This window comes from Botryllus schlosseri, chromosome 2, assembly GCF_051294905.1.
Source record: "Botryllus schlosseri isolate E-star chromosome 2, Bs_hap1, whole genome shotgun sequence".
NCBI lineage: Eukaryota > Metazoa > Chordata > Ascidiacea > Stolidobranchia > Styelidae > Botryllus > Botryllus schlosseri.
The window spans coordinates 25,382,852-25,395,484 of record NC_137237.1 but is presented as its reverse complement, the minus strand read 5'-3'; the positions used below and the strand labels follow the sequence as shown (position 1 = coordinate 25,395,484).

The following is a 12,633-nucleotide window of genomic DNA, read 5'->3' as shown; positions in this document are numbered from 1 at the left end:
TGTGCGGAGAATTGCAGTTAAAGTTTTGAAGCGCTTGTGAAGCTGTCAGGAAGATTTCTCTATACTAAGACATTAATTAGATTTTTCTTCCGATTTCTTAGATTGCGGGTATTGATACAGTGACGTGCGGTGAGGTTCATGGCTTGGGAGACTGATTCCCTTTTACATTTAGATTCGCAAATACATAAAACCCAAACGAGTAGCTGATTCAAATGACGACTTGCTTCGTATCACATTAGCATTAGCACTTTTTGTACGTAAATCACGCTAACAGGTACTACGTATTCATAATGGAAGGTACGTTTGAAAAATACGGAACAGCTAGCTACATCAGGGAGAGAAGGTATTTGCTCCGCGCTAAATATTGGGCATCGCAACTTGACAATTCATACTGCAACGCACCGTCCTCTTGTTATGTCGATATCCGTTAGCGCATTTCATCGCTGCGCATGTCTTATTGTTAGGATTGAATTCATGCTTTACCCTGTATTGCTTCAGTTATTTTTACACTCGCGGGCGATTTTTTTGGGGGTTCTGTAGCCCTGACCTTATTCATGTATTTGGAATCATTGGTGCGACAATACCATTCGAATTACACCAGTTATTATAAATTATGAAGTCGCGTCGCTATCAAAAGTGAAGCTTGCATATGGCTCATCTCTGCCTCACGTCTCCTTTCGTCATTTTTGCCAATTCGGGTAATTTTGGGAGTAGAAATTTTGAAAATTGGTTATTCACGAACATCAGTAGAAAAATACCAATAACTGGCATTTCCTCACTTGCCTCCACTAAACGCACGTTGCTATATACTTGCTACACATCGACTATAGGACGAGAGTTTGTCGGTGTGCTATCTATAACACCACTGTACATGTGATTTCATTACACTCAAAGATACTCTGGCAATATAGATCGTAGATACAGATACCATTGCTATATCATATGTACGAGAAAAAAGAACTACTGCTAAATCAAAAGTGGCCCCGTGTGCTCACTAATTTCTCAGCGTATAACATAAACGAGGAAACTCCTGACTTTGGGAGAATAGATAAGTAATAGTCATTAGCGTTACAGGGGTCGTATGTGACGCATGTGACATATCTAACAGATTCCGAGTAACGTTCGATTCGACATGATCCAAAAGACCACGCTATTGGACACTGTGCATATTTTCCGAAATGCCTTTAATGCACCGCTGGACTAAAATTACACTTGTGCGCGTGAATCACAACATAATTCCTGTAATTTAGATTGTTCATCTTCAATCATCTCTACCTCTGCTTACAGACCCTGACAATTCTTCATCCACCGCAATTCTGTAATCTGACCTCTTCATGAATTGCATAGGAATAACAATTTGACTATATCACTGAAATTTTAAAAATTTTCTTTAATCTCGCCATTTTCCTTTGGGGGCAGGTTGCTCCCCGGATTATGTGTGTGTATTTACCAGTTCTATATATTATTAATTATATAATAAGATTAATATATTAGATAAGTAAAGCTAGTTATGAGCGCTGTGGGGCAAAAGACTGAACTCGTCGGCATGTACAAGGGCAACATATCGCACTTTCGCTATATAAGTTTGTGTGCGTCTCTAAATAACAAATGTGGTTGGTGCGCGGGGAGCTGGCGTGGTTGTGACGATATGCGCCTACCGCCCAGGCGGCTTGGGTTCGATTCCGCTTCGGAGGTTATTATAGGCTCCTTTTTCCACGCGTCGCTGTTCTTACGGCGACAAAAAGCTCAGAAAAAGACCGGATGAAAGAACGCTCTGGCAAGGAATGGAAACTGCGAGAAAGAGATGCGGACTAACGTCGAAAAAGGAACTGTGAAAATTGAGCCCTGTGGCAGAAGCAGATAGATGCCAGTTTAAAAGACCGCTTCTTCAACCACAGCTGGAGTTCGGCATTGTGCCTTTTCGCATTGTACACTGTGTGTGTCTTGTTCCGATGAAAATATAAACTGACGATGGTTGATTTACAGCCGCAGTTGCCCATTTGGGCGAGCCGTCGTCGAGTTCTATCGCACTATACTGAAAACTCAAACGCGAAATACAAAGTCGAACGGATGTCAAGCATGCTATAATGTATTTTCAAAAGCGAAATCCGTTCAAGTGAATTGCACCACACGATGTCAATAAAGTGAAGTGATTAAAGTATTCCCAATCTGAGTATGAGCAATGAGCATATAGATGCCGACATTCATGAGCATATCCTGTCGAAAGATCCATCGCCTTTCTCGTCACGTGGAGCACGGCCTGAAAATTTGTGGTATACATTATTATAGCAAATGAAGGTCGGCAGCAAATCAAAACTTGTCGACATATTTTAGCAAGGAAAATCTGTTGTTCTTTTTCCAGTCGAGTATTCGAGTGGCGGGATTTATAACGTCATACGGAAGAAAACGAAAAATAGTTCGAGTCGATGTGTTATATACACTGTGGACAAAGCATCCGATAAATATCTTATATACCGCTTTGGTTCCGTCCACATCGCGGATATCGCAAGACATCTGCTTTGCTTATACGTAGGCTATCCTATATAGTTCGCCGGCATGAGCAAATAGTACATGAAATGTAAGCATACAGAATTCATTTCAGTACTATAACCGAAATGCTTTCAATGCGACTTGGAAAACTGAGATGGGCAATTTTTCGGAACAGCTCAGGTTTGTCTCACCCGAATTATATCTGCTTCTGACAAATGTATCCATGTCCTTTGTAAGCGTCCGGGTGGTCTTCTTTGCGATTCGGTCCATCTGTCCCGTCTCTCGAAACCACAAGCATCACATGGGTGTTAGCGACCTGTAAACGCACATAAACAAAATTTAGCAAGAATATCTGCAAACTTACGAACCACCGACATTAGCTAAGGGCAGTGTTGGGATCAAGTCACTACCTTCGAGTCACGAGTCATCTCGAGTCATTGCACATTTTGACTCGAGTCAAGTCAAGTCAATCGATTTTCAAAGGTGACTCGAGTCAAGTCAAGTCACTCGTTTTTTGGAGGTGACTCGAGTCAAGTCGAGTCAAGTCAAGTCAAGTCACGAGTCAAGTCATAATTCAAGTTAAATTGAATTTTCGAAGTATGATAGATGATGCAAAGTCATTACATTTTACTAACTGAATGAATGGACAGAATAATTGGCCATTAAGCTTGAATCAAATAATGAAATAAAAATGAATATACATGCAAAAAGGTGATGTATCGCTCACGCACTCGAAGAACTGCTAATAAAATACGTGAGTAACTAGCTACATGCTACAGTATGTTATTATCGGCCAACATAGAGGATCGAATACGAAGCCTCGGGAAGTTGAACAAATTGATATGTTACAATTCACTACCCATCTACACATCCGTGAGAATATAAACGCATAACCTATATATTCCTTAGGTTTATTAAATCATACAAGAGTGTTGGTGAATGTGATCAGTGCGCAATGTAAGCATCTGAGCCGTCTAAGAAACAAAGATACGTTTTTACTTGATGAATCTATTGCTACTACGACAACGTAAGCTGTGATCGTTTCGTTTGCGGTCAATTTATTTGTGATGTAACAATGGAGGATCAGTTAAACCTTCAATCAATCAATGACTGGTTTCTCTCATAAGTGACACAGGCGTATCGCGAACAACCCAAACATACATAAGATAGGGTGATTTAATCGACACCTTATACTTAATGACTTGAAATTGACTCGTAAATTTTGCTCCGAGTCACGAGTCAATCCACATTTCTTAAGCGCCGAGTCAAGTCAAGTCAAGTCATTTTTGCAAAGTGACTCGAGTCAAGTCAAGTCATACGAAAAAGTTGACTCGAGTCTGACTCGAGTCAAGTCATGACTCGAGTCATCCCAACACTGGCTAAGGCATCGCAACATGCGTTAATTTTTGTAGCATTATTTCCGAGTCGATCAACTTTATGCTGACTATAGACTGCAATCTATAAACACTATCTAAAATAAGTTTTCTTCGGGTGAATTTTAATGGACATTGCACATACGTTGCTGTCACCAGTCCAAAGCATGACTTCGCGCCATGTGAGAGGAATGCGATACTCGATTTGCTTGCGCAATTCGCCGTAAACCTCAGCATTTTGAGCGGTGGCTACTTCAGCGTCGTGTTCGGTGCTGCAGGCATTCTGGGCGTCGCCATAACTGGTCGTGCCCCACCAATCAATCATAACCCAATAACGAACGCCGCCGAAATCGAACTGGTAGGAATTCCCAGCTGAAAAGTATTGAGAAATATGAATCCCCCACGCTGAAAAAGATCACCTGGGCGATGCGATCACCCACATCCATTGAAGTTATCGATCAAACTTTATCACCTACAGAAAGTGATAATGGATACAGATCTGGGTTCAGATCATAACATAGTTAACTGGCGCTGAAACGCAAGGCTCGCAGACATAGGCCAACATCTCACAAACAAGCTTCTTCGATTAGCAATTTCATATGCACCTTCCATATATTAGCGAGTTGGCTTACGTTCGTTATTCCTTTTGATACACACGTATCCGTGGCCTTTGTAACTCGGCGAGTGATTCTCTTTTCTATTCGGACCCCCTGTTCCTTCTCTCCATACAACAAGCATGACATTCGTTCCTGTGCTCTGTGACAAGCAATCGAAGCAACGTTACGGAATCTTTCAATGTTTGGCAAGGTTACTCTAGCCTGCACAGCGTATCATTTCGATATTGCTATGCAATGGGAATCTATTTTTTCGCCCCAGAACAACATTATTTATAATACCTGGCTGTCTTTGGTCCACAGCATCACTTCAGACCAGTCGGTTGGAATCCTGTATTCTACTTGTCTCTCTATTTCAGCCTCCTGAGCCCCGTCGAAAATGCTTACAAGTTCGGCAGAATGACTTGAACATTGCGTTTGAGCTTCTGCAAAGCTGACCGTCCCCCACCAATCAATCCAAACCCAATAGTCATTTCCGGAATACTGGAATTCGTAAGTGTGGCCGATGGCTGGGAACGATATAATGAACAGACTGTAGCGTATATTCAAGGACACCGGACAATGAGCAGGAATATAATGATTGTACGACATGTCAAAGTCTTGTGAAAATGTCTGTTACGGGATTCCTATGCTTATGTATTTCTGTCACCATGACATTTGCGAAAACAAATCAAGACAACAGTACTTAGACCACCTCTGCACATATTCATATACCTCTTATTAGAATACACTTTTAAATATATATTATTCGATTAACCACGCTGATTTCTATGGTTCATAACACCCCTCTTGCTCCGCACTCTCATTCTCCCAGTTAATAGCTAGCGCTCCTGTTGAGGTCACTAATGCCCCCAGGGGACGCTGGCGCCCACTTTGGAAACCACCACAAGAGAAATGAATTAATTTTATGCAACTTCACCGAATAGCCGTTTCGGAGCTGCCCTGATGTGAATACGGTAATTCCGGATCTGCCACGCTGTGTTCTGAGCAGCATGTTGCAACTAAAGAATACCTCACCTAATTTGCAAAATTTGTTTACTGACAGTACTATCTTACGACACGTCATACCCTCTATTGATTCAAAATATCAACAGCTCACTGAGCATTGTTTCACGAGCATCGAACATGCCAATAATTTTTAAAAAATAAAAATGATAATTACGGGGCTTGTAGCAAACGTATCCGTGAGCCTTGTAGCTGACAGGCTTGCTCTCAATCCTGTTTGGTCCACCAGTACCCGGTCTCCATATCACCAATAAATCTTTTGTTTCGGCAGTCTATACGAAGAATATTGCGAGCCATAGTCATCAATATCGGAATTAATGACGATCCACGTCGTCATTTCTTCGGTCATTATAACATATGTTTCGTATGAGTACTTGTATGATACTTACACCATCATCGTCTGTCCATAGCATGACTTCGTTCCAGTCTCCTGGAATCTTTTGTTCGACTTGAGACTGAACCTCCGCCAATTCAGCGGCATTTACGTCTTGATACACCTCTGCTGAGTACTTCGTTTTACAATCGGATTGCGCGTCGGCAAATGATACAGTTCCCCACCAATCGATTCGAACCCAGTAGTCACCGCCGTCATATTGGAAATGGAACGAAGATCCAGCTGCAGTTACAGCACGAAGGCCAATGAGAGTTATTCAGTGGTCACGATGAAAAGCCGTAGGTTGTGTGTATACACTATACAATACAATGGTCATGTGGGAGATGTAAGGTTATGCAATATATGGCTGCTCAGTGCTCATGTAAGAATATAAGACGTAGCCTAGCCATCTGAAAACCCATCGTAGAATTCAGTGCACATGCACATGCATATATGCGCTTTCCCAATTTAATGTGCACCAAAATTTGCACGACCATGATTAAGAGCCGAAATACTGAAATAATCCGAAATTGTGCTAGTACGCAGCAGAGATGAGCGGATTTGAAATTTCTATGTCCCAATCCAATCCAAATCCGAACCTTCAAATCCAAATCCTAATCCCAATCCATAACTTTTTCATATTCAAGTCCATGTCCAATCCTAATCCGATTCCAACTGGAAATTCAGAAAAAATACTAATTTATGCAATGGAGGGATTCGAAAATTTGCATTCACAACCAACGATTCACTTGATTCAAGAAAACTTAGTAACCATAAGTACATTAATAACTGATCTGAATAAAGTTTGTCGCATTGTCTTGGAAGCAGCATATTGAATGCACAATATCAAAACTAGCTCGGTGTGTGGGAATAATGACCCGTCTCCAATCTTTGGTTTCCAGATCAGTACTACGAACCATCTACTTCTCTCTTTTCCACTCGCATCTGCAATATGGAATCGTAGTATGGGGAAATGCATGTACAACATTTTTGTGCAGAGTTCGAACCCTGCAAAACCGTGCGATACGGCTGATCTCATCTGTACCTTTACGTACCAATTTATCGCCTTACTACCGTAAGCATCGAATTTTGCGAGTTGATGAACTGTATCGCTTCGAAGTATCAAAAGTTGTTCACAAATATTTTTCCAATAGTCTCCCTCCTGTGTTTGATGACTTTTTCATACCTGCTAAACATGTCCATTCCCATTACACGAGATCTTCGTCTAAAGGAAACGTCTACTTACCCCAACCCAATAGCAACCTAACTAAGAGATCTATCGACTACTCGGGACCTATCATCTGGAATGCATTACCATCACATATCCGTGAATTGCCTTATAATAGATTCAAAAAAGCCCTACTTGATCACCTCTTGTCGTTACACTAACACTGTTGCCCTACCTCGCCCAGACATTGCTTCATTGATCATTTGCTACCATTGTTTAATTTTTTTCTATTTTCCTTTCCTAACTAAACATTTTTTTTACAGCCAGACTGTTCTGAGTCAAGTGTACCTGTTTGATGCTGGTGTGATCAGACTAGATGACATTCACGGTCTTATCGATCATTCCTATCTAATACCGAATACTGTGCACGCATATTTTCTGTACCACCATCACTGCCGTTTGTTATGTATTTTGGTTCGATGAAAATAAAGACTCTCTCTCTCTCTCTCTCTCTCTCATTCGCCACACGACATTTTAATCTCCCAGAAAATAGGTAAATCCAATCCAAATCCTAATCCGTTCTGAAAAAAATGTCTAATCCAAATCCAATCCAAATCCGACAAAATTTCACAAATCCTGTTTTTTCAAAACCTAATCCTAATCCATGCTCATCTCTGGTACGCAGCTATCATATATAACAGGGGCGGGCAACTTCTCCAGTCGGCGGGCGGGATATAGGAAAATTAAGTACTTGGCGGGCCGGATACCTGAATCGATACATTATTCGCCCATTTATCCACGTATACAAGGAATATATCGTATTTAATGAATGTACTTTAACGACAGCAATGGCACTTCAAAGCCATTTCTCGCGGATAATGACGATACAATGTGGATTTGAGAATAGCATTGTCATACAGGCGCCGTTGTGTCTGCTTCCAGCTGATCAACGAACAACACAGTGCAATCCTTAATTAAGATTTCAAGGCGTTCGATAAGCCCGGTACCCCAAATTTACCAAGATATCAATTTATTAGGGTTGAGTAGGGGACGAGATAGCGTCCTTGTTCAACTGTGTGGCCTAATTAATCTCGATATTGAATTCATGCGGCCCGCGTCCTCCACGAAATTTGAAAAGTGGCCCGCGACTCATTTTGAGTTGGCGACCCCTGACATAAGCGGTGTCTTACGAAAGCCTATGGAAGTGTGCCGTGCTACAAGTCGGCAGTTACGGATTCAAAAATATGATATATCAGCTTGGTGTAAATGATCATTGCAGTCGACAAACACCATGATTACCACAAACGACATTAGGGTTGAGTACATCGTAAATGCCGATAATGCAAGTCTTCTCGCTTCGACGAACTTACGCGTAAGCTCCGCTCTCGCACCCTGCGGATACGCACATATAATAAAATACAGTCACTGAAATTTGACGAAGTAAGCAAGTAGTGAGGAATCTCGGCAGACTGGGGCTGCGGGCCACATTATCATGTATGACGGAAAACTGTCCGCGGGCCGGACAAAATCCCTTCGCGAGCCGGATCCGGCCCGCGGGTCGTATGTTGCCCGCCCCTGATTTATAAGGTAATAGGGCGTGAAAACGAATACTTACGTTCTAGTCGTGTCATTTCGACTGTTCCCGCCATCAGTAAAACTAATGCGAACATGGCAATCCTAGCAGTCGCCATATTGAAGGATCGTCTATATATGATCGTAAAAATAGCTGAAAAAAATATTTATATTGATTTAAAACTTTGTTACGGATACTATAGCCGCAGTCATTCTCCTTTATCTTGAAAATTCTTGCGACAGAAATGACGTCTGGGATTTCAATATTTTCATGTCCCAAAATTATGATTATCTCAGATTCCCCCACGGCCGACTCCCACGATGGCATTACGGGAGTGAACATCTCTTGATAAATGCGTAGGCGAGGTTTCAACGTTTCAAACAGGCCGAACCAGGGTTCTACCCTCATATGTCGCAAAGTTGAAACGTTTAACCTACGTATGGGGTGGTCTGGATCCTTATTACAAAGCCTTAAAGGGGCACTGCGCTCAAAAACTGATGTGGTCTGAAATTGAACGGAAAAACAAAAAAAAATTTGGCCGCAGCCATTTTCTTCAGAACGCCACCGTAATGGAGCTGCAATTTATTGAAATTTCCACAGGACCTTCACGCTCCAGCTGCCGCGGCTGCTTAACCCGTTACATGGCGCGATGTCTTCATCGTCGCACTTGCTCGACGCGATAAGGCAGTCACGCAGAGAACGAACTTTGGACATATTTCCTTCATAACATCGGCTGACAACTATCTTAAGTTCGTTCTCTGCTGGAGCGTGAAGGTCCTGTGGAAATTTCAATAAATTGCAGCTCCATTACAGTGGCGTTCTGAAGAAAATGGCTGCGGCCCAATTTTATTTTTCGTTTTACCCTTTAATTTGAGACCACGTCATTTTTTGAGCGCAGCGCCCCTTTAAACAACACTTATAGCATTCTTGTGCCATATCCATTCTCACTGGAAACATAATATACCTCTCTATGCCGTGCCTAGGGTGTTGAAATCACTGAAGCATGACAGGGGACTGAACTCCACCTAAAACATGCCTCTTAACCGGGTTTGATGTTAGAAACTACACGCAATATAATGTTCCGCACAATTTGGTCGACTTCAGGTGCTCTGGCAGAAATATTTCCGACGTGAAAAATATCTCAAAATCTGTTTGAAACTTTCGTAACCACATTTTGCTACATTTAATGATATATAAGATGTCATATAAACTGTTAGATTCCATGTTAAAAACTTGAACCAGTCGTCCAGAACGGAAGGTGAAGTAGCAACGATATAAGTTAGTTGATCCAAATCGAGACCAGAGCCTTCAATAGGCCAATTGAGGCAACCATCGATTCCATTGCCTAGCACTAGATTCTAGCACCTGTGACGAGATAGCGCAGTGGTATAATCCGCGGCTGCAGCACCAATGGGTGCGGGTTCGACCGAGGTCGACTTCCGAATTCCGATACCTAAGTGTTGGAGGTTTACCTATAGGCTCCTCCTCGCCACCTCATCCGCGTCAGCGGTGTCTTACAAAAGCCTAGAGGTGGGCCGTTCTATAAGTCGGCAGTTACGGAAAATAAGAAGAATATTGGCCTGGTGTAAATGACCATAGTAGTCGACAAACACCATGAATACCCAAAAAAACAAACAAACAAACTAGATTCTAGCAGTGGGTGTCGAACTGGGATCGGCGGCGTTTTGGGTTCCGTGAGACAATTTTATGGGACCGTGAAGCACTTTTTAAAAAAAATATTAAGTGAACCCGCAAAATATTGTGGAATAGGAAAATATTCAGGCGATTTATTTTCGAAATCAAACTCGATGCCTGAAGGGCCCCAAAAATTATTTCGTAAATCAACATGAAGTGGGGTATAGTTTGAGCTCATATTTTATATATTCAAGGTGGGATTTTCTTCTTACTTCGCGTGATTCAGCTTCACCAGAGTTCTGGATTTTAGTATGAGTACCATACCGAAGAAGGTACGCTCATATTACTGCTTTCACTGTAACTATACATTTGCAATTCTGAGAAATATTCCTAGTATCGCTTGAGGCCGCTGGTACGCTAAGATATACCAACTTTGCAGATAGATCGCAGTCCCAGTCTGGAAACGCTAGATGACAGTCGAACATATTTTGAGACATCGAGTCCGAGGTTACTCGAGACTGATTTGCGTGGCAATTTATTTCCCTTTTTATATACGTTCTACCTATGCTACTGCTGCGGCTCATTGATCAATTGATGAACCACATCAATCAAATCAAATACGGACGAAACGTATGCACGTATATCCGCAGTCATATCAAAATGAAATAAACCTTGTTTCATCACAGGATATTATCACTGCAAACAGGATGCAAGTATGCATTCTCAAGCTCATCCGGAGTTACAAACTGTATTTCCACATGATCAATATGGACGGTGCAGTGAGCTTCTTCCAAGCTGCTACATTCCAGGAGGAATATATTTTCAGCATCACATCTATTCGAACGACGACATGATATATCCGTTCTCAATCTTAGTAAGGGTTCTTGTGATTGCATACAGTCTGATACCGAATACATGTACTCAATCTATAGGTCATGAGCCACGAATTGTATTCCTACGTATTCAATGCGGAAGGTGCAGAGAGCTCCGTTTATGCTGGTACATCCCGGGTTGTACAGATTTTTAACAACATAAAAATTCTACCTTGTCATGTGATGCAAAGGATCATCTTGCCCTATGTCAGCTAGGACCAGCGCCAAGTTTCAGCATCTGTCATGTTTTGGCACCCTCCCGCCAGACGTGTACAAAGTAGTGGTCACTTGTAATCACGTAGAAGTGGAACTAACGCTCAATTACACTCAGTTATAGGTAGAAGTCGCGATTTACAAGGTATGAAAAAACTATATCAAGTGGATGTTGAAAATGAAGATCCGTAAAATATCAAGTAGGTAGTTTGAAAAGGTAGATTTGGTCGAGGAATCGGGTACTTTTAGCAGTTAACCGGAGGTAACTGTAGGGTGCATCTTCGTGAACAACGCAAAATGACTTCTGAATGAACGAAACTATGCAAGTTTTGAAAACACATTAAACGGTATAGCGTGTTACAGGCAAAACTTAAGTACGGTCGCACGGATATCCGCAGTCATATCCAAGTCAAATAAAGTATATGTCTCATCACAGGATATTGTCAACCTACATACTTGAGTACATTTTGTCCAGTCTTTATGACAATTTCACTCAAAAACGTAATGGAAACATATCCCAGAACAATTTTCTACTGCGCAAAATTCAAAGTCTAAAAATAAGAAGTGAAATAGAAGTATTCAAAAACGTAATCATTTGAGTAAGTTTAATAGTGTAGATTGCATTTGAATCAAATATGTTTAAAACATAGCCGTTGTTTAAAATATGCTTTTATTGTTTTTCATTGGTTCTTGTAGCCATGACGTCACGAATCTTAAATTTTGACGTTACGGTGGATTGGCATTGACAATTGAAAATATAGCGTAAATATGGCTCTTCCACGAAAAGGGCTTCCGACCAATGTCATAAACAGACCAAAAATATCTTTCACCAAGACTGCATCGATATGCAGTATTTTTACGGTCGTCATTCATTATCATCAAAACACCCCTTCCATGCCAATTTAAATATATGTAGCCTATACTTGCTATAACCAGGGTTGGCATCGACATAGACCCCAAAATAAGGACAGTGGAAAAATTAGATTAGCATTAAAAAGCGTCTTTGTACATACTTTGTATTTATACGAGCCGTGGCAAATCACATTCCATACTTCTCACCAAAAACAGCCTGATCCAGCAACTAGATCGAAAGAGCACTTCGTCACCCCCCTCAAAAAAATAACGTTGGTCTTGGCCCCCCATAGGGTGATAAAGATAAACCAGACTTCTTCACCTCGTTGTGATTAGAGGCGACGATCAAGATGGAAAAAGGCTCTACACCAAGTTTAGACAAAATCATTTTTTAGCGGATGGAGCAAGAACTCCAGTAACAAAGCCCCTAGTTTTGGTCCTGACCAAAGCAAACGTTTTGGCGAT

The 12,633-nt window shown here is 41.4% G+C and overlaps 1 protein-coding gene across 1 annotated transcript; it reads right to left on the bottom strand.

Moving 5' to 3' along the window:
- Positions 1 to 2,073: 2,073 nt before the first annotated feature.
- LOC145434303 (uncharacterized) lies at positions 2,074 to 8,784 on the bottom strand. The gene is made up of 8 exons (XM_080311669.1): positions 8,639 to 8,784; positions 5,872 to 6,098; positions 5,640 to 5,754; positions 4,760 to 4,986; positions 4,496 to 4,619; positions 4,009 to 4,235; positions 2,682 to 2,806; positions 2,074 to 2,260 (listed from the first exon to the last, which is right to left on the bottom strand). Exons 1-7 carry the CDS (start codon positions 8,712 to 8,714, stop codon positions 2,687 to 2,689), a joined length of 1,116 nt encoding a protein of 371 aa, XP_080167795.1. The 5' UTR covers positions 8,715 to 8,784; the 3' UTR covers positions 2,074 to 2,260; positions 2,682 to 2,686.
- Between the last annotated feature and the right edge of the window lie 3,849 nt (positions 8,785 to 12,633).